The sequence below is a fragment of the Schistocerca gregaria genome, chromosome 9 (genome assembly GCF_023897955.1).
Source record: "Schistocerca gregaria isolate iqSchGreg1 chromosome 9, iqSchGreg1.2, whole genome shotgun sequence".
Taxonomy (NCBI): domain Eukaryota; kingdom Metazoa; phylum Arthropoda; class Insecta; order Orthoptera; family Acrididae; genus Schistocerca; species Schistocerca gregaria.
Window position 1 is genome coordinate 176,695,918 of NC_064928.1, and position 26,395 is coordinate 176,722,312.

The window sequence follows — 26,395 nt, forward strand, 5'->3', positions numbered from 1 at the left end:
TGAGGACGACGCGACATTGTACCTCAAGTGAAGTCTGTTGCAAATAAAAACCGACGAGGCTTAAAACTACAACTATCTATCGGTGAATCCACCTAGAGATACATAAAATCCATTTGAAATTCACGTGGCTACACTTCAATACAACAGTGTCGTGCACAGCCGGTGTTTGAGGTTGATGGATTGCACCACACATACAATGAAACCACTCATCAATCGTTACTGTTCATGCTCTAATACTGATATGAATTGAATCATCACAAATCTAACGCGCCATCTCGGATATAAAAAGTAATTGGTGCCCTTACATTACAGACAACCCTGTAGGTAGGGCAACCGCAACTGTGAGTAATCATCTTGGGCATTAATGAACAACTTCAACTGTATTTAGTCCTTTATTTTTAGGTGAACATCTGGATAGCAATAAATCCAGAAGGAATAACAATCCTGATACATTAACTGGTATAATAACTTCCTAAAAATGTTTTGAAATTTTTAATAATTTATAAAAAACTACTTTAATCTCTTACATGAGACGTTTAGAATATTTGTAGTCACATAACTGAAATACTCTCATTTTCTCGTGTAGAAGTTCTTAATAGTTTTTTTTATTTTAAAAAATCTTAATATAATTTTAGAAATTTATTATACCAGTGAATGTCTCAGAGTTGTTATTCCTTCTGGTTTTATTGTTATACAGTTATTCACCTGAAGTAGCTTTTAGTGCCATGAAACCAGCAGTGATCTAAAAATGAAGGACTAAATACAGTTGAAGTGGTTTATTAACACCCAAGATGAACCCTACATTATAGTACATTTCTGTAATTACCAGCTGTTTCCACAACATAGTTTTCAAAGTCGTTCCTCTACTTGTTGTTTAGCAACATCTTGTTGTAACATTTCTTGCCACAAACCTATTCGTTCAATTTTATTTAAACACTCGTAATCTATATATTGGTATCTGAGTTGGAAACAGAATTATGTTATCAACTTGTTTGCTGGTATACATCCAGTTGCAGTACCCACACAATATGATTACTTATTACTCACTTGTCCATGATTTTTTGTGCATCATTGTAAGAATAATAAGGGACGCATTATTATGTGTTGTTACTGATGATTATTCAACTTGCATTTCACGTATAGTCATCGCCTGTCGCAAACTGTCATGATTCAGTCCTCGCTTATTTTAAACAGAACTGCAGATCGGAGATACACATTTATCTCTCTGTATCGCAGATGGAGAGGCGTATTTATACGCTATGAATTTATTATCAGACTTCACATGCAACGAATAGTAATCCTAGTGACCATAGAATAATCTCAGAGTCTAAGCCTAATTTTTCCAACATTTCACACTTCACACGTATCCACTGTCATTAACACAATCACACATATTTGAAACATCTGTATGAACTCATCAGAAACATATATTAAAATATCAGTAAATTCAGCTAGATAAAGTCAGACTGCTCATGTGCAATCAACTACAAGTTGTTCAAACAGTAACACAGCATTATAGAGAAGTTACATCACTATGGATTTCACATTACTGAGTTCGTCATTGTACGTTTATAAAAACATGCTACATTTGTTGACGAATTTGCAGAAACGTCAGTGAGAACTGTCTACAACTGCAGAATAGCTGAACTATTAAGGACCAATCTTAAGGTGTTTACATGTAAACAGTGCGCCAGAACATCGATTTGTAACGATATACGTGAATCATGTTAACACTGGTAACATTTCACGTAATTTACTTAATTTCACGACGTACAGAGCTTCGCACTCGTCTGATATTACTGTACTTCTGCAACCAAAAGGCCTATTTTTGACGATGACATGTGAGCATACCTGAGGATTTTTAAGTCCGACATGTGCTTAAACAAACTCTTTTGCATTACCACTTGAAAAGGCCCATAGACTGAAATTTCAATAGTGAAATAAATAGTTTCTTCAGTCAACGAAGAATATGATGTTCCCTCGAAACTTCTACATGACTGTGAACCTAGATCATGAGAAGTTAAATAAAAAATAAATTACATAACTTTATTTTTTCTTGGCGATTATCGAAACCAAATTCTAACCTAGAGACGTTTTTATTAAGCTGCTGCACTTACCTTGGGTACATTGCCACACGGATTATACCAACATTGTGTACAAAATGTAGCATTTGCAGAATCAGCTTTACAGCTATAGTCGCCTGGTAGAAAATCATAGCACTGACACACAGAGACAACCCATTGCTCCCCCTCTTACCCCCGCCCCAAAAACACACACATGTGCACTTGTGCAGAGTGAAAGAAATTCTCGGCCAACCCCCTCACGAGACTGACGATCGTGCAGAATCAAAACGCACCTCTTCGTCTGCACGACAACGTTCCTACGAAATTGAAAGACAAAAAGCATCTCCTATCATCGAGCTTAAGTTTTAGTCTTGTACTCTAATGACCACGTGTGGTATCATATCAAATCATGCTCTATCCTTAGATCTCAGTTACATCATCTCAAATAAAAATCCGTTCTTCATGTGGCACATTCGCCATCCATTCTACGCATTCTGCCATGACACAGCACTTACTCTCGCTCTCAGGCCGACAACTGCTTGCAACTCCTTCGCTCGCTTCAAATCTACTCAATAATACAACCTATGGTAGTCAAAGAATATGTCACTCCTGTGATCGAGGCATGCAAAGATGCTTATAGTGGTAAACGTTCCTAACAACTGTGATTTCTCTTGACATTTATTTTCAGATACGCCAAGTGCCAAACATACCAGACAAACTGCGATTTCTGATATGTACATTTTTACCGCCATTTCTCCTAATATGTAGACCTTTAATTACCATTTACCCTAATATGTACATCTTTCACTAGTACTGATTACCATCAAAACCGCAAGCCGCGGTAGCCGAGCGGTTCTAGGCGCTTCAGTCCGGAACCGCGTTATCGCTACGGTCGCAGGTGCCTCGGGCATGGATGTGTGTGCTGTCCTTAGGTTAGCTAGGTTTAAAGTTCTACGTGGCTGATGATCTCAGATGTTAAGTCCCATAGTGCTCAGAGCCATTGAAACATTTGAACCATCAAAACCACACACAAAAATTATTTTCTGAAAAGACTTCATAGTCGCCGTTGACTGTATAAAATTTTTATTATTACGATTGCAATATCGGCCTTATGGCCATTTTCAAGTAACACTGCAAAAGTTACATTTTGTCAGAATATAAAACTATCTGACATTAGTACATGTCGTCGTCAAAATGCAGCTTTTTGACTGTGAGAGTCCCACAAGGTACGATGAGTACGATCGGATCTTGTGGGACTCTCACATTCCAAAGGTTGCATTTTGACGACGACATGTACGCATGTCAGTTTTATATTCTGACAGAATGTAACTTTTGCAATGTTACTTGTAAATGGCCATAAGGCCGAAATTGCAATCGTAATAACAAATATTTTATACGGTCAACGGCGACTTTGATGTCTTTTAAGAAATGTTATATGACTGTGAATCCCAAACATGAGAAGTAAAACAAAAATTAGTATTGCCACTAGTCTGCTTCGCAACTGGAAACAGGAAATTTACTTTCGCAGCCACACGTCATGGACCGTCCGCCTGGGAGGCATCCGTAGGACTCAGGAAGAGAGAACCGCTTGGATCGAGGTAGCCACCTGGGCAGTGGTGCACCCAAACTACAACACGACGGCCTATCTCAGCGACAACGTGGCTATTCTGTTCCTGCCCGCGGAAGCTCCTCTGAACAGTGAGTAGCGCAATAATAACATACGATTCTTACTTTAGAGAGAGAGAGAGAGAGAGAGAGAGAGAGAGAGAGAGAGAGGCAGAGAGAGAGAGAGAGAGAGAGAGAGAGAGAGAGAGAGAGACAGTGGGAGGTGAGGGAGGGTTGAGGGTTTGTGATTGAACGAAAAATTTCACGTGATGGCAGCCTGGGAAAGCAGTGTGTGCAGTACAAAAACAGTTTAAACATCCACGATGGTGACATTTATGGTCATGTGATAATGACATCACTTCTGGTTGCGTCTTCTACGTTTGCTTGTAGATACAATCCAGTTGTAAACACCTAGGCCAGTTGCGGTATTTTCTACACATGTGTGTGTGTTACTTTGTTGTGGGGCGCCCAGACCTTAGCACACACATAACGCTGGTTGATTTGCCTCTAGACGTTGTGTATTCCATATCATACAAGTGTGGATCCAGCATGAAAAATACCCATGTCACAACGTTGGTGGATCCATCTGTGGACATTGTATCAGATAATACATGAGTGGGTCCAACCTGAACAACCCATCAAGCATAACCCTGGTGGATCCATCTCCATACATTATCCCAGTTCACATGTGGGTAGATCCACTCGAACAATATCCAGTATGTAACGCAGTTGGATCCACCTTCGTACCCTATCCTCACCTACCATAGGCTGTGGGGGATGCCTGAGACAAACTGCTGCAAACACACAGTGCGCTAGGTTACTACTATTGGATTATAGCATTAACTTTGTATATATAAGGCAAGATTTTGTTGGGAATACTTGTTTTTACAATGATGGATTCGGTGCCTTATAACAGTATATAGATATTATTTTAAGTGTTACATCGAATATGAAGAATCATGAAGATAAGTCACTTTTTTATAAGGTTTTCAATAGATTTGAAGCTATTTCCTTGGTAGAGAGTCATATCATGCCACCAATAACTGCTCACACTTAGTCATAATCTCATGTGGTAGGTTAGGACGTGTGCAATGCTGTTCTTACCCAAGGTGGTCATGATATCTGTAACGGAATGTGTTCACTCTGCAGCGTAGTGCGCGCTGATTTGAAACTTCCTGTCAGATTAAAACTGTGTGCCGGACCGAGTCTCGAACTCCGGACTTTTGCCTTTCACGGGAATGTGCTCTACCATCTGAGCTACCCAAGTACGACTCACGCCCCGTCCTCACAGCTTTACTTCTGCCAGTATCCCGTCCCCTACCTTCCAAACTTCACAGAAGCTCTTCTGCGAACCTTGCAGACGAGATACTGGCAGAAGTAAAGCTGTGAGGACGGGGCGTAAGTCGTGCTTGGGTATCTCAGACTATGGAGCACTTGTCCGCGAAAGGCAAAGGTCCCGATTTCGAGTCTCGGTCCGCACACAGTTTTAATCTGACAGGAAGTTTCATATCTGTAACAGTCTGCCATCACTTGCCAGTGTCCATTAGTTTAATGCTTAACATTCATTGTCATGCATTATGATTATTTAAAAGAAATAAAATAAAACTTTTGTTACAAAGTAGAAATGATCAATGTCAAAATGAGTGTTCGAATGGAATACTGTAATAGCTTCATGTAGACGATACTAGTATTACCCATAAATGTCACACTTTAGGCTTTGTCTATAGCACAACACAGTAAGATAGTACTGACAAAAGCATTGTGAACTATGCAGATACCTGACTCGATGCTTTGCTGGGTGACTGCCTATTTTTAAGCAAATTCTGGAGGGAGTATGTTATACAACAGATTGCATTGCTTTGCTGGAAGGCTAACTATTCGTCATATGCACATTATATTTCAAAATCAGGAGATGTGTTTATCTATACCATACAACATTGTACTTTTAACGGAACATTTGGTAATGGCACCTGGTGAAATATATGTTGAAGTTTGGTTCATCATTGAGGACAATCCGATTAAACTGTAATCAAAACCACTGAGGTTCGTTTCAGATTTTGAAGTACTCGTATGTAAAAGTATAGAAAATAGATATTAACTGACGGGTTGCCAATTTTGTTTAATTTTTTTTAAGTCATCCGTCTTCTGACTAGTTTGATTCCCATTAGTGTGGATAATTTCGGTGTTTGATTAATATGAGGTTCGTTAGTTACGTTGTAGATGTGCTAGACAGTCTGAATATGGATCATAGACAGGACTAAATGGTATGTATACATCCTGCAATGGTAACATACCAGGAATTAGTGACAGGATATATTTTTACCAACCATCATCTTTAGGTTTGTTACCAAGCCTTTTAAACTGGTGTGGTAATTGCACTGAAAACACCTTTGTTCTGGTAGAGTAGTAAAATTTGTGTGGAAATCGGTTTGCCAACTAACTTACAGGGGTCTGATGCTTGGTATGTTGCCAATAGAACCAAAACTGGGTAAGATTATGGTACTGAGAAACGCACTTATTATTTCCGATTCTGCTTTCTCGACTATGGCAGCCAAAAGCTCCTCCTTTCCAAGGGTTTTGCATACTGTTGTGGACAATCGTTACCACATAAAAAAAAGCATTTACTGGTGGTAGAAATTCTTTCTGCTGACAAAGGCATTCCAAGGTTCTGAAAATGAGTGATGGAGCTTTGATTTACTGCTACAATGTTTGATCCTGCACATAAAGGGAACATTGAAATAGTGGAGAAATTCTGAGATTGACTGACGTAAGATTCATAGCCTAGAATAGAATAAACATGGTAAAGGTCTGGGATGAATAGCATTTAACCATTTACCAATCGAAAGGGTGAATACATGCAAGAGAGGACGTGAAGGATTTCCTGATTGTTTGGTAGAAAAATTCATAGGGAGGTCAAAGGTCATGAAGATAAAGGACAGTGCCGGGGGCAGAGTAGCACGGATATGAAAAACACGCACACTAAGCCAGAGAAACGCTTTTATGATATTCAGATGTTGTTGTGATCTTCGGTCCAAAGACTGATTTGATGCCGCTCTCCAGCCTTCTCTAGCCTAATCAAGCTGGCTACTACAACCTTCATCGTTTTGATTCTGCCTATTGTACTCATCTCTCGATCTCCCTCTACGATTTTTACCACCCACACTTCCCTCCATTTGTAAATTGGTGATCCCTTGATATCTGACAATGTCTCCTATCAACTGATTCCTTCTTCTAGACAGTTCATGCCACAAAATTTCTTTCCTCCCCAGTACTATTCAGTACCTCCTTGTTGGTTACGCGCTCTATCCATCTAATCTTCTCCGAGGTTGGCTTCTAGTAGCTTTTCCGTTCTTCTGCATGGTATTCGAATTAGTATTTTGCTACCCTGACTTATTAAACTGATGGGACAGTAACATTCATACTAGTCAGCAGCTCCTTTCTTTGGAATTGGAATTATTATATTCTTCTTGAAGTCAGATGGTATTTCGCCTTTCTCATACACCTTGCACACCAGATGGAAGAGTTTCGGCATGGCTGCTCCTCCCATGGCTACCAGCAGTTCTGACAGAGTTTCGTCTAGTCTTGGGACCTTGTTTGGACTTAGTCTTCTGTCAAATTCTTGTCGCACTATCATGTCTCCCATCTCATCTGCATTTACGCCCTCTTCCATTGCTATAATGATGCCCTCAAGTACACCTCCCTTGTGTATACCCTATATATACTCCATCCATATTTCAGCTTCCCTTCTTTTCTTGGGCCTGGTTTTATACGTGAACTATTGATGTTTTAAAATATGAAAATCGTTGTTGAAAACAACAGTAATTCTGAGAACAAAAAAAGAGCTATAAATCTCTAAAGGTAAAAATTTTTAATGTATTTGGATTTCATAACGTTTGCACCACGCTACTCTCTGGGAACACTTGACACCGAATGAATCATGGTACAGAAAATAGGTGACCAAGGGTGCCTGCAACCATGTATGAAGCATTACAATCCACAGTGTATGTATTATGAGTCCGTCACGTGATCATGATGTCACTTCAGGTTACGACTCCTACAATGAGAGCAGATATTGAGAGTACCGATAAAATCGCGTTACGTGATTGGTTGGATTCTCCAGCCCTGCTGCTCTACGTTGAGGGGGCAGAAGTCATGGTAATCCTCCTACTATCGTGCTGGACATTCTTTCGCCTGGAGAGGTGCAGCAACTCGACGTGGCAAGATCTCGACAAGTAGTTGGAAGTCACCTCCAGAAATACCGAGCCGAGCTGCCCCTATAGCCGCCCATAATCGCGAAAGTGCAGCCGGTGCTGGGTTTTGTCCACGAACTGACCTCCATTATATCCCACATATTTTCTGTGGGATTCATGTCAGGCGATATAGGTGGCCAAATCATTCCCTCCAACTGTCGAGAATGTCCTTCAAACCAGTCGTGAACAGTTGTGATGTGGTAACATGCCACATTGTCAGTCATAAAAATTCCATCAGTGTTTGGGGACATGAAGTTCATGAATGGCTGAAAATGGCATCTCCAGTCAATGATCGGCACAATTTGACCAGAGGACTCAGTCTATTTCATGTAAACACAGGCTACACCACTATGGAGCCATCACCAGCTTGCACAGTCACTTGTTGACAACTCTGGTCCATAGCTTCGTAGAGTCTGCGCCACACTCGAACCCTACCATCAACTCTTACCAACTGAAATCGGGGCTCTTGACCAGGCCACGGTATTCTAGTTGCCTATGATACAACAGATACGGTCACAAACCCAAGAGAACCACGACACGCGATGTCATGCTGTTAGCAAAGACATTCGCGAGGGTCGTATGCTGCCATACCTCATTAACGCCAAATTTCCTAATGGATACTTACGTCGTACGTCCCACACTGATTTCTGTGGATATTTCACGTAGTGTTGCTTGCCTGTTGGCAATGACAACTCGACACAAACTCCGCAGCCCTCGGTAGTTAAGTTACAACCATCGGTCACGGCTTTGTTCGTGGTGAGTCAATGTTAAGAATATGTAAATAATATACGCCTGAAATCTGGTATTCTCGGCACACTCTTCACACTGTGGATCTTGGAATACTGGATTCCCTAACGATTTCCGAAATGAAATGTCCCATGCGACTAGCTCCAACTGCCGGCCGGTGTGGCTGAGCGGTTCTAGGCGCTTCAGTTTGGAACCGCGAGACCGCTACGGCGCAGGTTCGAATCCTGCCTCGGGCATGGATGTTTGTGATGTCCTTAGGTTAGTTAGGTTTAAGTAGTTCTAAGTTCTAGGGGACTGATGACCTCAGATGTTACGTCCCATAGTCCTCAGAGCTATTTGAACCATCTAGCTTCAACTACCATTCCGCGTTCAAAAGTCCCTTAATTCCCGTCGTACGGTTATCATCACGTCAGAAACCTCTTCACACGAATCACCTGTGTACAAGTGATAGCTCCAATAATGCACTGCGCTTTTATAGCTTGTGTATGCGATACTACTGCCATCTGAATTTGTACATATCGCTTTTATGACCTCAGCATAATGTTACAACAGATAGCAGTATATGTGGAAACGTGTAACAGTACCACAAAGCTATACTAATGACAGATTGTTGTCATGTGTGGTGGTCTTGAGCCCTGAAATTGGTTTGATGCAGCTATCCATGCTGCGCTATCCTGTGCAAGCTTCTTCATCTCCCAGTACTTACTGCAACCTACATCCTTCTGAATCTGCTTAGTGTATTCATCTCTTGGTCTCCCTCTACGATTTTTACCCTCCACGCTGCCCTCCAATGCTAAATTTGTGACCCCTGATGCTTCGGAACATGTCCTAACAACCGGTCCCTTCTACTTCTCAAGTAGTGGCACAAACTCCTCTTCTCCCCAATTCTGTTCAATACTTCCTCTTTAGTTACGTGATCTATCCATCTAATCTTCAGCATTCTTCTATAGCACCACATTTCGAAAGCTTCTATTCTTTTCTTCTCCAACCTATTTATTGCCATGCTTCACTTCCACACATGGCTACACTCCATACAAATACTTTCAGAAACGACTTCCTGACACTTAAATCTATACTCGATGTTAACAAATTTCTCGTACCGCCATAGAGGTAAGAGCGGCTCAGTATTTCTGGAGGGGACTTCCAGCGACTTGTCCAGTGCGTGCCACGTCGAGTTTCAGCTCTAAGCGGGCTAAAAGGAGGTCAGACGAGATATTAGGAGGTATCGCGTGACTTTGGCACCTCAGTCTAGTCTATATTTATTTATCTCTTGCGTAATACATTCGTAGAGTGACCCGGATTTTCAAGTGCGTTTTTTGCGGTGTGTTATCTAGAAATACATCACGTATGGGATGTGGTCGTCAGCCTGAGACTCTTAGCACGTTTCACTAATGGATGTGAATCGAGGTGTTTTCCTCTCAAAAAGATTTAAAAAGTCCGCATCACGGCACTAGGACTTCTTTATGGCTACTTATGAGTCACCATTCGTTTACTAAGGTATTAAAAATGCTCGTTACAATCCCGACCCCAGGTCTAGACCTCTCACCCCGCCTACCCCCACCCCCCCACCCCCCCTTACAAACCATTTAATTGGCGCCCTTCGCTGCAATCTCACTATGCTACGCTTCGGCAATAAGCCACCGTAAACATATGTTAACTTATCTACATCTACATCTGCATCCATACTCCGCAAGCCACCTGCCGGTGTGTGGCGGAGGGTACCTTGACTACCTCTATCGGTCCTCACTTCTATTCCAGTCTCGTAGAAAGAAAGATAGTCGGTATGCCTCTGTGTGGGCTCTAATCTCTCTGATTTTATCCTCATGGCCCCTTCGCGAGATATACGTAGGAGGGAGCAATATACTGCTTGACTCCTCGGTGAAGGTATGTTCTCGAAACTTCAACAAAAGCCCGTACCGAGCTACTGATCGTCTAACTTGCAGAGTCTTCCACTGGAGTTTATCATCTCCGTAACGCTTTCGCGATTACTAAATGATCCTGTAACGAAGCGCGCTGCTCTCCGTTGGATCTTCTCTATCTCTTCTATTAACTCTACCTGGTACGGATCAGCGCGGGATTAGCCGAGCGGTCTGAGGCGCTACAGTCATGGACTGTGCGGCTGGTCCCGGCGAAGGTTCGAGTCCTCCCTCGGGCATGGGTGTGTGTGTTTGTCCGTAAGATAATTTAGGTTAAGTATTCTGTAAGCTTAGGGATTGATGACCTTAGCAGTTAAGTCCCATAAGATTTCACACATATCGGGACTTTTTTTTGGTACGGATCCCACACCAGTGAGCAGTATTCAAGCAGTGGGCTAACAAGTGTACTGTAACCTACTTTTGTGCGTCCATCTAATCTATAATTATTTGTCACTTACATAAAATGTTTTGGAGAACGATTCCGATTTTGCGGTTCGTTTTCCGTGGTGTATTACGTAAAAATACATTACGTTACGAGATTTTCCCCTAAGTTTCAAACTCTTACTGTGATGGTATACGCAGTGGTGTGGGGTACAATTATTGCCCAACTTTCCTCAACTGTATGTACCTTCGAAAAGCTATCAATCTGATTTTCGCGAGCACTGTGTTGTTGCTCTTTCAGGGAAGTCTAGTTTACCGTAGAGGTGAGAAACCAGTCCAGGACTTAAAGATGCTTATGTCAGCAACTATCGGACAGAACCGTGAAAAAGGCAAACGATCGCTAATACTGCACGCATGTCGCAGATTCTGCGGGTTTTTTAATGTCTCCGTTAATACACGGGATGTTCCGAAACTATTCGTTCGGATTAATACTGAATGTAGAGAACATAAAAAATGGCGTTTCAGTAAGGAAGATACGCTCTCTGCAGTCAGATTGTAATGATAGGGAACATTTTGTTAGTGGTGCTGACGGAACCTGTTGTATCTTCGTCACTGACTGGGAATGTATATTGACATTCAAAACTGTTCCATGTATGTAAGGATAACTTTGCGGTCTGCCTAACAGTACACCGATTCATTGGCAAGCGTCATATCCATGTGACGACAACAATGTATTCCATATAAACACACCGATTCAGCCGGCTGGTGCGGCCGTGCGGTTCTAAGCGCTTCAGTCTGGAACCGAGTGACCGCTACGGTCGCAGGTTCTAATCCTGCCTCGGGCATGGATGTGTGTGATGTCCTTAGGTTGGTTAGGTTTAAGGAGTTTTGAGTTCTAAGGGACTGATGACCACAGATGTTAAGTCCCATAGTCCTCAGAACCATTTGAACCATTTGAACACCGATTAAAATGGCTGTGAGCACTATGGGACTTAACTGCTGTGGTTATCAGTCCCCTAGAAGTTAGAACTACATAAACCTAACTAACCTAAGGACGTCACACACATCCATGCCCGAGGCAGGATTCGAATCTGCGACCGAAGCGGTCGTTCGGTTCCAGACTGTAGCACCTAGCACCTCTCGGCCACTTCGGCCGGCACACCGATTCAGTCGCAGCAATTACCACCTCAGATAACAAAAGTAATCATGGACCAGTTTCCGTACACGGAAATGGCAGACATGAATCTGGTGAATGGAAATGGACGAGCTGCAGTAAGAGAGTATCGACAGTGCTTTCCCAACTGACGGATTCCGCAGCACCAAATATCCGGCATCGCCTGCTTCGTGGAATCTCGCAGTTATGGATGATACAATAGGGAATCGAACAGTGTGAACTCCTGGAAGGAAATACAAGATTCTGCGTCATCTACAAGTTCACGACCTATTGCGCGTATCAGTGGTGTCAAACATAGCTTTGTGTGGAATGCGTTGCATCCATTCCGTCTTCAGAGCTTGGTAGCACTAGAACCAGAATAATTTCCCCAATGCGTGATGTTTGCACAATGATTTTTAAAGGGGACTGCCCCGCACCTCTTATTTCTTGCTTCGGTCCTGTACACTAACGAGGTTCTGTTTACTTGTGAAGCTGCAGTTTTGGTTACATGTGACTCTACGAGGTACTCAACCGTGGGGTCATCGACAGCGATTTGCTGTTCATTTTCGGGCCAGCATTCCCTGTGTTAGGTTGACAGGACCATACATTCTTCCATTCCGCCTCAGTGGACGGAGATATCGAATCTCGATGGGACATGTGTTACCAGAAATGCTGGAGGTTGTTAGGCAAAGGATGTACTTCCAGTACGATGGGAGGGAGCTCACTTCAGTACTGGTGTGAGGTGTTATCTGAGAGCCACCTTTGGAAATTGATGGATTCGAGAAGGTAGCCCTGTGGGTTGGCCACGCAGTTCACCTGATCTCACGTGTCTGGATTTCTTCTTCTGGGACCTTGTGAAGCACCTGGTGTATGAAACCCTTAAGGAAAGAGACCTCGTCTCTTGAACTGCTGTCGCTGCTGGTACCATTGTAGACATGCCAGAAATCTCTGAACAGGCATGACAATCAATGATCTGTCTATGTACTGCATGCACACAGGCAATTGGCCAATCGTTCATGTGAATGCAGGTGCTCTACTAGCATGCAGAACTGCCTTCTGTCTCCAGCTTCAGAAATTGCCGTCAGCGACTTATGTACCAGAATTATGAGGTGCATTCAAGTTCTAAGGCCTCCGATTTTTTTTATAATTAACTAATCACCCGAAATCGATGAAAATGGCGTTACTTCTCGGCGTAATCGCCCTGCAGACGTACACATTTTTCACAACACTGACGCCATGATTCCATGGCAGCGGGAAAGGCTTCTTTAGGAGTCTGTTCTAACCACTGTAAAATCGCTGAGGCAATAGCACCACGGCTGGTGAATGTGCGGCCACGGAGAGTGTCTTTCATTGTTGTAAAAAGCCAAAAGTCACTAGGAGCCAGGTCAGGTGAGTAGGGAGAATGAGGAATCACTTCAAAGTTGTTATCACGAAGAAACTGTTGCGTAACGTTAGCTCGATGTGCGGGTGCGTTATCTTGGTGAAACAGCACACGCGCAGCCCTTCCCGGACGTTTATGTTGCATTGCAAGAAGGAATTTGTTCTTCAAAACATTTTCGTAGGATTTACCTGTTACCGTAGTGCCCTTTGGAACGCAATGGGTAAGGATTACGCCCTCGCTGTCCCAGAACATGGACACCCTCATTTTTTCAGCACTGGCGGTTACCCGAAATTTTTTTGGTGGCGGTGAATCTGTGTGCTTCCATTGAGCTGACTGGCGCTCTGTTTCTGGATTGAAAAATGGCATCCACGTCTCATCCATTGTCACAGCCGACGAAAAGAAAGTCCCATTGATGCTGTCGTTGCGCGTCATCATTGCTTGGCATCATGGCACACGGGCAGCCATGTTGTCGTCCGTCAGCATTCGTGGCACCCACCTGGATGACACTTTTCACATTTTCAGGTCGTCATGCAGGATTGTGTGCACAGAACCCACAGAAATGTCAACTCTGGAGGCGATTGTTCAACAGTCATTCGGCGATCCCCCAAAACAATTCTCTCCACTTCCTCGATCATGTCGTCAGACCGGCTTGTGCGAGCCTGAGGCTGTTGTCACACGATGTTCTGCCTTCATTAAACTATCGCACCCACGAAGGCACTTTCCACGCATCCATAACTCCATCACCACATGTCTCCTTCAACTGTCGATGAATTTCAATTGGTTTCACACCACGCAAATTCAGAAGTTCAAGTAAGGAAAACGTCGCTATTTGAAGTATTTAAAACAGTTCTCATTCTCGCCGCTGGCGGTACAATTCCATCTGCCGTACGGTGCTGCCATCTCTGGGACGTGTTGATAATGAACGCACCCGCATTTTAAAACAATGCGCAGGTTTCTCTCTCTTCCCAGCCCTGAGAAAAAAAATCAGACGCCTTAGCACTTGAATGCACCTCGTAAATATATTTGTTTGTATATCCTCTACCTGTTGTATTAATTTGAAAGGAAAGTATCGAAACACCCTTGATGTATTGCTGCTCTGAACTATAGGACACTTCGTGCTTTGAGCTGTGTGCGGTTCGTGTTGGTGCTGTTGGTAGGTTGGCATCTTGTAATAGGGATAGTGGCGTCTCGTTTTCTGCTTCTGTTTACTGGCGACACTACATCTGCTAGTATTGTCTGTCTGGGAGTGGCAACAGGAACGTTTATCGATATGTGGTACCTATATTATTTTTGGAAGGACGTGAAGTGTTTTCCGGGTCGGGTGTGTCGGTAGTTTGGTTGGGACAGAGCAGCAGAGACGTCCGGCAGCGCGAGGACATGCCGCGACCGCTGGCGGCACGCAGTTATTGCCGGATCGAGAGGCTGTAGTTGCGAGGGCCACAACATCGTTGTGGAACCGGACCTAGCACGTTGAGTGGAGTGAACGTTAAATCCTGTAGTTAAACCTCCATTTTTGTGATCACGCCGTTTGTTCGTGCATTGCGTGAGACGAACAGCAGTTAGTGGAGTGTGTCGAGAGGGCAGAATCTATTAGCCGTCTTCTACTGCCTGTTATTAGTTTTGAATTTTGTGTTATTATTTGGTGAACTGCAACCAGCGGTATTTTACTGCCTAGTCGCCGCTAACGTCCCAGTTACCTGCCCTGGAGGTTAGCGTGTTTTTGCGGTATTGCACCTTTCCTCGTCTTGGCGATGCTGTCCCGTATGATGCGTTGCGTGACAGCCTCCTCGATTGCAGTGTGGATTGTGGTTTCTTTTCTCAACTTTCATTGTAGTGGTTCCTTCTGCCTTTCGTCGTTTTAAATATCGGATTCTGAAGATGCAGTGCTGTCTGTCACTTCGCCCTCGCTCGAATTACTCCATCGTTTTACTGGTTATCACACATTAGGTGGATTTAGCTGTAGGGACTTTTCTCAGGTCGATCCTTGGAGCACTGTCTGCGGATCACTCCCTTTTTTTATTTGATCTGATTTTGTCAATCGTTTAAAAGTAATATTTTGTTTAATTTATTCCGATTGATTCTGGTCTTCAGCTGGCAAATAATTTTAATTCTTCTTAATAAGGCCTACAGCCATCAGTGTAACTTGTGTTACAGTTGATTTTTTTAATGATTGTTTTAAAAATTATTTTCCTATTTTCAACTTGTTGTTGTCTTTCTCACTTGTAATTAAGGCCTTCAGCCACTAATTGTTCTCAATTATTGCTGTGGCCTTCAGCCAACAAATATTTTTGAATTCTTTCTTAATAAGGCCTTCAGCCATCAGTGTAGCTTGTGTTACAGTCAATTTTTTTTTAAAAAAATGATTGCTTAAAAAAAATATTTCCTTAAATAAAGTGTGTGTGTTTACTGTGCAAACAACGGTAACTGATTAGGCCCCATCCACCACACCTTTTCCTGCTTACCCTAAGTACCACGTCTCATTCTTATAAGTTGGTCACTTGATTATGACAACTTTTAGTTATAACTCATAAATCCTTAGATCACATTTACTCCCAATAGGTATTCTGCAAGGTGCATGTTGGAGGGTACCTCGTGCCACTTTCAAATAGGGGAAACAGGCTCTCTGTATGCTTCTGTGCAAAACCCTAGGGTCTTTCATCTTCATGGTCCTTCCACGATACATACTTTGGCGGTAGTAGTTCTATTGTTAGCTGCAAATGACAGTTCACTGAATTTTCCCAATAGGTATTTATTCGCCAAGAACGTTATCTTCTCTACAGGGATTCCCATTTGTGTTTACAAAGCATCTCTGGAACACTCGTGCTTTGATCAACCCCACTGATAACAGATGTATCTGACATAGTGGTGCGTGAATGATTTAGAGAAAGCGATCTACTAACTTAACTATCTGTAGCTAAGGCGTGAGTTGTAGCATTTTTCACTTCTCCATAAGCAACAAAAGATTTACTGCTGTCAAATAGTTTGCGAAGTGCATGTTACAGACAGATTCCAGCAACCTCGTAAACCGCAAAATAACATAAAACTTGAGTCAGCTAAATTATTATCAATGAGTGTTAACGAAAATAAAATCGAGGGATGAATGTAATGAACGTCACAACATTTCCACGTTTCTAGATGAGAACATCTACTTTGCTTTTCGAGAAGTAGAGAGATAAGTAAAAAAGAATATTAGAGATGGATTAATACAGCTTGCATATCACTCTGCTGCTGAACACTTTGGCTGATGCTATACTGCCTCCCTTCTCAAGACCTTGCTTCCGTCAATCACAGGTACTGGTGTTAGGTGGGTTCCTGGCTACTGTATCGTTGCGATCGGAGGGTTTCGTAGGTGGTCAGTATCCTTTAGACAGCTTCACAGTGCGTCATTCTCGCTCCAGCTAGCTATGGAGGTAGATCACACAGGTACACTTCATAATGGTATAGCAACTCAGCCACGCCGGCATCCTTCACTGTTTTGTCAAAGTGTCTTATGTCGTAAATTTTGTAAATATTTACCGAGATTTTGCAAAGTACGCCATTATGTCATTAAATTACATCATTTCTGGCGAAAGGACGACATACACGTATTAAGACATATACTATGACGTGACTTATACTAGTAATGCTGGGATGACATTGATTTGCTATGTTGTGGTATTTTTTAAACATTTAAAGTGTTAGCAATACTGTATTTGTTGGTAATAAAGCCTTGTAAACGTTGTTTAACGTGGAATATCAGTGAAACTAACATTTCAAGTCTCACCAAAAACGTGTTTGTTGTTAAATGTTGTGCTGCAGAAATTGTTTATTTTGGAGTGTCGACGTTTTTTAAAAAATAATGTGCTACAGTAATTGGTCAAAATCATATTTACACATATCTTAAGACAGAGATGTAGGTATTTGTAAAATCGGTAAAACTGCAATAAATTAACTCAAAATCATAAAATAACAATCATCAGGGGATGGGACTAGTTTTACTTACACGTCTTCTTATTCTGCTTTTGGGATGGACTCAGCCAGTGCTTCATGATGATACTTCCATTATGTTTTCTACAGACCTCTAGTGATGAATTCCGCAAATTTCCTCATAAAGGATGAGGGGGAGGGCGAAGGAGCTTGAATACTATTTGTCCAGTGAGGAGCGGGCCAGGGGAGTTGTGGGTGACCTTAAAGGTATAAGTGGACTGAACCAGTAACAACTAATTTTCAGAATGAAATTTTCACTTTGCAGCGGAGTGTGGGCTGATATGAAACTTCCTGGCAGATTAAAACTGTGTGCTGGGCTTAGAGTCGAACTAATTTGTACCAGAACCAACAGTGGCTTAGATGCTTGGACAGACCTGGGGAGGGAAGGCAGACCTTCAATGTAAAACAGCCAAGTGCATAGTCTGGCTTTGGGAAGGGGGAGTTGGGGTAGGCTTGTATACAACTCTCCCAATGATACACTCCTTAGTCTGGCGCTGATGACCGCGCAGTTGAGCGCCCCATCATTATCGTACCCTCCTTATTAGTGGGTTGAACTAGATGTAACAGATCATAACCATTTGGAAGTTGAACTGGCAGTGCTCCACAACTCAGAGCAACACTTAGTAATAGCCATGGGATGAAACCTGACCATGAAAATATAGATGCGACTGGTGCTGCAATCCTATCCAGATCGCTTCCCACTATGCAATGTACTATGGTTCCTTCACTTTGAATGCCTGTGTAGAACATGGAAAGGATGACTGTTTAAATGCCTTTTCTCACTGTAATTACTTTGTGCTCCCTTTGGAGTGTAATATCTTCTGATAAATGATTAAATTTTTCCTTTCATTCACTTGTGAACCTGTCATCGTCAACATGGAAAGCATCGTCCAAACCAACTGGTGATACTCTCCAGTTGCAAGTCTTCTGTAGTCACACATTACTCTCAGTAAACACCATCACTTATTGGGCTGGCTGTCAATGGAATGTATTTACTGTATGTTTCTGCAGAACCAAATAGTTATTTATCATACTCGTAAATATTGTTAACAGAAATGACCAAGAAAGTTTTCGTTTCCTTAGCTCTACGATGATGATATGGCTCTGGATTTAAATAAGGTTCGAACAGAATTAGAAATAACAAGATACTGAGCTGGAATAATTATCTGTTATTTAAATAAACTAAATCTATGTTGTACTTTTTTCTGTGCAATTAAATTTAGTGATACTCTTCTTTCAGTCCAAGTAGCACATTAGGTCAAGCTACAAGATGCCTCACTTCAAACGAAAATGTTCTTAACTATCTCACTTAAGAGCATTTTTTTGGTTTCTCGAAATTGCGTTGTTTAATTGCTTTTCATGATCCATTTCGAAAGTTCATTCCTCTGAGGCATCCATGTTTTTAAATTACTTTTAAATTTCATTTACTTTCTAACAACCATATATATAAAAATCATGTAAGTTCATTGCCTTCAGACCTTAAAACACATCTTTATTTCTGTTTATGTACTTAGAGTTTTCCATCACTTCACGTGATTCTGCCAGAGAGTATGCCTGTATCATTTATCGTCTCTAGGTCAAAAGCTGCTACCTGCCTGGAGATATTGTAACTTTCTTGAACTCAGATCCGTTTAAGCATTTTCAAAGCTATTCTTAGAATGCGTCATTCATATTAGAAACAAAAAAACTTTATAATATTATTTAGTGTCCTGACTCATATTCATACTTATTCCCTTTTTCACAGTACTAAGATGGTTGACAGTAAAATGATAGGAAAGAGAAAAAATACGTGACCACTACAGATAATCAGGTCAAAAGGTGACTGGAGACTGTCTCCCTTTAAGAATCAGCTATCCAATGTATACATTTTCATCACTATCACACATACAAAATTAACTCCGCCCGAACAGGCCTTGGAAGGACCAACGGTACCGACACTTACGAAATTAGATATATTTAATGTGTGATTATTATATCAAAATATACTTTTTGCACTTGTTTCAAACGTTCTTGTACACACACTGTCTCCGAGTTAAGCAATGCTCACAAGAGTATGTCGGTAATTGGACATTGTGTAATGAAGTCACAATGGACACTTATTCTTCAGATCCAGTTCACATTATATGATTGTATTCTACTCTAAATCAACGTTACCCAAATTACAGTATCCTGCCATCTCATTTTGCCTACTAAATGTGTAGAAACTTCATAGTGCTACAGAAACATTATTCTACCATTATGCCTATTGGTTCCTTATTCCAGAATGTTCTCAATTTCACCCTCTAATCTCCCCTATTTTTGAAACGTAATTCAGTAACACCTATTTTACGCATATAAATTTTACTTACCACTAAATTGTATTCATACTTAGCAAAAGAAGATAATACCCTTTTATTTCCGCTCATCTGAAAAGTAATTCTCTCTTAAAATTTCTGTCCTTCATTGCCTCTTCTTGTCTACTTATCTTACTGATAACTAGAATACAGAAAAAAACACTTCCTGCTCAATTCCTTTACACTTTAATCTCACCTTTTCCTCAGCAATACCTAACTCTGCTTTTTGGTTAAATAGCCAGATTAAACTCTCGTCTTTGGTAGCACAAACAGATGGGAATACAAATTTATCACATGTTAAAATGCTCAACTGGAATAATACTCTTGTAATAAATAACTAATGTTTGTAATTTATATTAATAATTCTCTTGTTTCAGCTCCTATATTTATATTGTTAAACAGGATCCATTGTTTCTTTTTCTGTTTACCATTTCTGTTGTTGAATTTATTTTTGGGACCTATTTCGTAAATTCATTGCTTTTAATACAACCATTTTTCTAATTTAGTTTTAAGGATCATTTCCTTTGAGAAAATCATATTCATAGCAGACACGAAAGTTCATTCCTTTCAAATATTGAAACTGTAATCACATAGATATACTTAGTTTTTCATTACTTCACGTCATTGTATGAGAGAGTCTGCCTATAGCATTTATCGTCTGTGGCTCAAGAGCTGCATCCTGTTGGTAAAAACTGTATCAGTTTCTTGTACTCTGTTTCTCTTTAGTATTTTCAAAGCTTGCCTTGGTACATGTCGTTCTTATTAGAAACCAACAGAAACTTTGGAGTGTTATTTCGCAAGCTGAATTACATTCATAATCATTGCCTTTCTTTTAGCACTAGGATGGTCGACAGTAAAATGAAAGGAAAGGTAAACAAACATGCAACCACTACAGATGTCAGGTCTGGAGTGGTACATAGGGGGTTGTAGAGTCAAAGTTCATTACTTAGTAACAATGGCTGTGTGTGAGTATGATTTGGCAGAATAGTCTACATTGAAGTGTCTGCCACTGTCATTCTGATGACGACGCGTATTTGCATCTCATGGATTGTTGGTTAGGACATAGTGTGAAGATAACATCCAAATCGCAGATTTGTAACATTTCATTCAATGACATTAGTAAGGCACTGTATTTCATATTCAAAGAATCCAAACATATGATTTGTAATATTTTGTTCTCAAGGTTTCATCAACGTGGTGGCGTTACCTTCTTTTCTCGAGGTCAATGAAACCTTCGCTGGACAAACTGCTGTGGTCAGCGGCTGGGGACTGACCAATACCAGTGGTAAGTGTGCTTCCTTTGTTCACTTTGAGGCATCTATTGAAAAACAGCAAGTTACTAGGCTAGAATACTACTGCCTGGTGACTGATTTTAGAATTACTTGACAGAATGCTCCCTAGGGATCGCCAAAAGCAGTTCCCGCCATTTTCTACGGTTTTAGTTGTTGCTAAGACAAGATTGTCCTTAATGCAGCATTTGTAAATGCTTCGAGCTCTACATATTTAAGGGAGGCATTGAAACTACACACATAAAAAAAAGTTTTGCATTACCTCGGTTCCGAGAGCTCTGGAACCTGTACAGAAATTTGGAATAGAGATCAACATAAACATCATTTACGCCCTTCTTATTGTCCACGAAAACCACACATTGCATGTCGTTCCACTATACAGCGAGACCTTCAGAGGTGGTGGTCCAGACTCCTGCACACACCAGTACTTCTAACACATAGAAGAACATCCCCTTGCATTGATGCATGCCTGTATTCGTCGTGACATATTAACCACAAGTTCATGAAGGTACAGTTGGTCCAGATTGTCCCACTCTTGCAGCCCTTCTCAATCTATCCCAATCATGTTCGATAGAGCTCATGTCTGGAGAACATGCTGCCCACTAGTAGAGCGATGTCCTTATCATGAAGGCAGTCATTAACAAGATGTGGACGATGGGGACGCAAATTGTTATCCATGAAAACGAATACCTCTTTAATATGCTGCCGATATGGTTACACTGTCCATCGGCAGATGGCATTCACGCATCGTACAACCATTACGGCGTTCCTAGACCACCAGCGGCATACGTCGGCCCAACATAATGCTACCCCAAAACAGCAGGGAACCTCCACCTCCTGCAATAACTGGTAAGTGTGTGTAAGGCGTCCAGCCCGACCGCGTTGCCTCCACACAGGTCTTCGACGACTGTCTGGTTGAAGGCATATGCGACACTCATCGCTGTCGAGAACGTGATGCCAATCCTGAGCGGTCCATTCGGCATGTTGTTGGGCCCATCTCTACCATGCTGCATGGTTACAATGATGGGCCTCGCAATGGACGTCAGGAGTGAAGCTGCGCATCATGCAGCCTATTGCACACAGTTTGAGTCGTAACATGACGTTTTGCAGCTCTATGAAAAGCATTATTCAACATGATAGCGTTCTCCAAGCCATAATCAGTAGGTAGCTGTCATCCACTGCAGTAGTAGTGCTTGGGCGACCTGAGCGAGGCATGTCATCGACAGTTGCTGTCTCTATATCTCCTCCATGTCCAAACAACATCGTTCTGATACGCCTGGACACTTCCCTTGTTGACCCTCGAATTTACCTTTTGTGAAATTACTGGATTACTCGATGTTGAGAAACTAGTTAAAAGAAATATTATCAGTTCAATATGCATACATGTTGTAAGGAAAAACATCATGATTACGTCACAAGCGAACATGCCTGACGTAATATTGACCACAAAAAAATGGAGTAAGGAACATCTACAGGCTCCCATCTAGTTTCTTTGAGGGCTTGGTAGTAACCTACATTTCTGACTAAAGTTTTTGTATGTCGAGTCAGTAGTGGCTACAAAAACATCAGTCAGGAGACAAAATTGATTCTTAATATCATTTTTTGGTTGAAATTCATATCCCAGCACAAATATTATACAGTGGGAATTTTATTATTTTGGGACATCTGTTTATACAAATTAAACTGTGCTGGCTTTTCAAGATGTTCCAGAAGATCGTTTTTCTATGAACATGGTCCCTTTCTCCACAGGTACTTGTTGGGAATGTAAGTCAGATTTGATACAAATTTTATCAGCCCAGGTTATATGAAATTACAGAATACCTCCAGGAATTTAATAGACTGTTTGAAAAATCAAGTGCTGCAAGCAATGAAAACGCCATGGAACTATATTATAAACTTGTCAGGTGCCTCTCATATTGCTTAGGTTTGGAGGACCTGGACACTTAAATTGAATAGATTACCTTATTAGTTATAGAGACATAAAATGATTTGTTAAATATTAAATTGATTCAAACAACACAAAATTCACAAAAACACACAAATGGAGAGATTACAAAAGAACTCTATTACAATTTTACACAGACAGAGTAAAACAAGAATAATAAAAGTAATGATTATAATGCTCGCTGCCAGCATTATACTGGACAATTATGGTTATATTCTGCCCAAACACATGAAGGACGTGACTGGTGCATTCACCTCTGATGTAGAACTTTATAGTTATATACGAAAAAATTACAATTAAATTTTATCAGTCAGAACAGATTAGACAATAGATTAAGAAATAAAGGACAAATAAGACCATTACAAAATGCAGGAATGTAAATGATTAATATAAACATTCAACATTAAGAAAATCTATTATTTTCATCCTTAGTAAGTGTTTACAAAATATTACCCAAACATTGTCAAAAAAGGTAAACGAAATAGAAAAGTAAATGAACAATTGAAAGAAATGTGTAAAACATAGAAAGACAGTCAAGATCAGAGTATGAAAATTTTTTAAAAGATCAACCAGTTAAACAAGGAATCAAAGGAATAGGTGATATTCCATTAAAAAGCAACTGAGGAAAGCACATGACAAAAGGTTTCTTATTATCTAAATGATTTAGAAAATTGGGCGATATTCCACCAACCACACAACATGAAAGTTAACAACCTAATTACATTTTAAGTGAATCAGATATACAAGATTCAACGAATCAATATCTAGAAGAAATTAAATATAGAAAAAAGTTAAAATAGACGAAGACTAAATGAGTATTGAATAAATATGAGTGAGTTTTTGGATAAAGAGCTAGATTTAAGTATATTGGACGATTACCAGTGAAATATGATAACTTAAAAAATGGCGAAATAGAATATGAAGGTACAGATGAATTAATGAATCCTTTAACTGAAAACCTATGACTATGGACGATTCAGGTGAAGAATTTGACAACTTTGATTTACAAAGATATGCATGAATTTTTTCGATTTCAGTGCAGTACCTAATGAAAATAATCGAAATAAAATTAAATCAAGCAAGGTAAATATATATAAAAATTTGTTAAAAGTAATTGTTGAAGAATATTTCCTTAGTTTTTGGGTAAGGACTTTCAACAATTCATTAGATAAAATTATTGTACAATTAATAAAAATATGTTCAGAAAAGCAAACCAAATATGTTTTGATGACTGAGAATCTACAATAAATTGATAGATTTAAAAAAGGTTACAAATAAATTTAAGATTTTTATTATTAATATTCCAGAAGGAATTCTATATTTGATTAGAACATTGGAGAACAACCCTTTTACATTTTGGAAATTCCAAAAAATATAGGGAATCGTTAGTTAAAATATTAATCAATGAACTACATTTTGAATTAGTTATTCCTGATTATAGATATTGTGGCAGTGGAATAAGATTAGAAGAATGATTATGTAGAGGGGTACTGGAATTAATCATTAGACAGTGCTTGTAAAGTAGATGACTTTTTTTGATAGAGATAATGCTTTAGAGAAATGCAGTAAAGCTGAGAAAGAAATTCAGGTAACTGGGAAACAAGAAATGTATTCTGAAGATGTGTTACTTGGTGAAAAATTGGTGGCAACAGCTGTTGGAAGAATAATATATGGAAAAAGCAAATTAGGTATGGGTATTGAAACGGATGATAGTGTTCCTTTTATAAAATTCTTTATTAATTTTTTATCAGTATACATAAATAATAATAGTGCTGATTATACTTTACACCCAAGTGATAAAATTAAACCAATATCAATTAAACTTAAATAAAATAATGTACAATTAAGCAGTATCAACAATTTTAACTGGTACTAAAAAAAGAAAAAGATAAAAGACTGGTGGGAATTTAGTTATTACATTAAGTGTTCCTGTAGTGAAATAAATTGCTGAATATGTAATGAAAAAGAAAGAAAACTCTGGATTAACGAAATGAAAGGAGCAATTTTTCCTATTTTATTGGTTGTTTTGTGCAATTTGTTCAGCAATTGGTGATATTTCTTCTGTTGTTTTATCTGCTGATAATAAACAGAAATTTGATAAACAATTACAAGAACACAAAAGATGTAATTAAACAATGGGAAATAAAGGTACTGGATTGAAAAAGTAAAACAAAGTGGAAAAATAATTAAAGCACATAATAAGAATTTAGCTAATTTTAATGTAGGAGAATTAGTTGAACAAGTAAAAATTTAATATTTTAGAGGTTTATTCCTGATTAATTGTCCAAGAAACCAAAAAAATCTTGAATGTGGAATGCTAAATGAAATACATCTGATCATGTTCATAAACACTGGATTTTTTCTTATAAATCTAAAACACAAAATTAATTTTGGCTTTATTTTGTGGAACTATACCAAAAAAAATTGTTAATTAAATGAGATATATCATCAATATAAAACAAAGTTTCAATAAATTTATTTGTAGTCATTTATGTGTATTTATCTTAAAACTATTATCAAATGTTATAACTTCAATGAAATGTTAAATGCCAATAACTGACATTTTTGGAAATAAGACAAATCTTAAATATACTGAAAAAATTGAATTACAAATAAAATGGAAAAATACATAATGAATAATATATTACAAAATAATAATTTCAATTAACATATAAAATAAAATACGTGATAAGCAAAGTATTGACTTTGTATTTATTCCCCCAAATGAAACAAATATTATTCTTAACAAAATTGTTATTATTGGTTAAAATGTTTCTTCAAGTGTGTGTGATAATCTTTACAAACTAACTAAATCCATCCATCCAATCAATGATTCTAACAGAAGTAGAACAGATACTGTTAAAACTGTGCCAGTCGATTTAAAAGTACTTTTATTTGGTGAATTGTTGTTAGATTGAAATGAAGACAATAGATTAAAACAGTATTGAAGTTTTTATCTTTATAAATTGACTATCATGCTTCACATTCTGTCCTTCAAGAGAATCAACCAACCCTTCATGATTATCATACCTATCATTTAAAGTGTAAAAAAATTACTGAAAGTGATAATCTCCATAGAATAACAACAACTAAAGCTGGAAGACAAAGAAATGAAGGCTTGCTTCTATTTGTAAAACTAAAAATAATAAAAAAATGTAACTAATAGGTTGAAGATTGTAAACACACACACTGAAAATATACTAGGTCCTAATGGATGTATTAATGAAGAAATTATTAATGACTTGCATAAAGTAATGAGAAAAAATTTAAAAGATGAAATTTCGTATCTGTTGCTGTAGATGATTTATGGCAATGGGATGTGGTTGACAAGGTAATTTAAGAGGGATTTCAAAAATAAACAAAGGA

The 26,395-nt window shown here is 39.6% G+C and overlaps 1 protein-coding gene across 1 annotated transcript in view; it reads left to right on the plus strand.

The window, feature by feature from the left end:
• LOC126291584 (brachyurin-like) overlaps window positions 1–26,395 on the plus strand; it is a 94,068-nt gene that overhangs the window by 40,269 nt on the left and 27,404 nt on the right. The window contains exons 3-4 of the mRNA XM_049985118.1: window positions 3,592–3,761; window positions 20,979–21,080. Coding sequence (XP_049841075.1) covers window positions 3,592–3,761; window positions 20,979–21,080 — 272 coding nt within the window. The remainder of the gene's footprint in view (window positions 1–3,591; window positions 3,762–20,978; window positions 21,081–26,395) is intronic.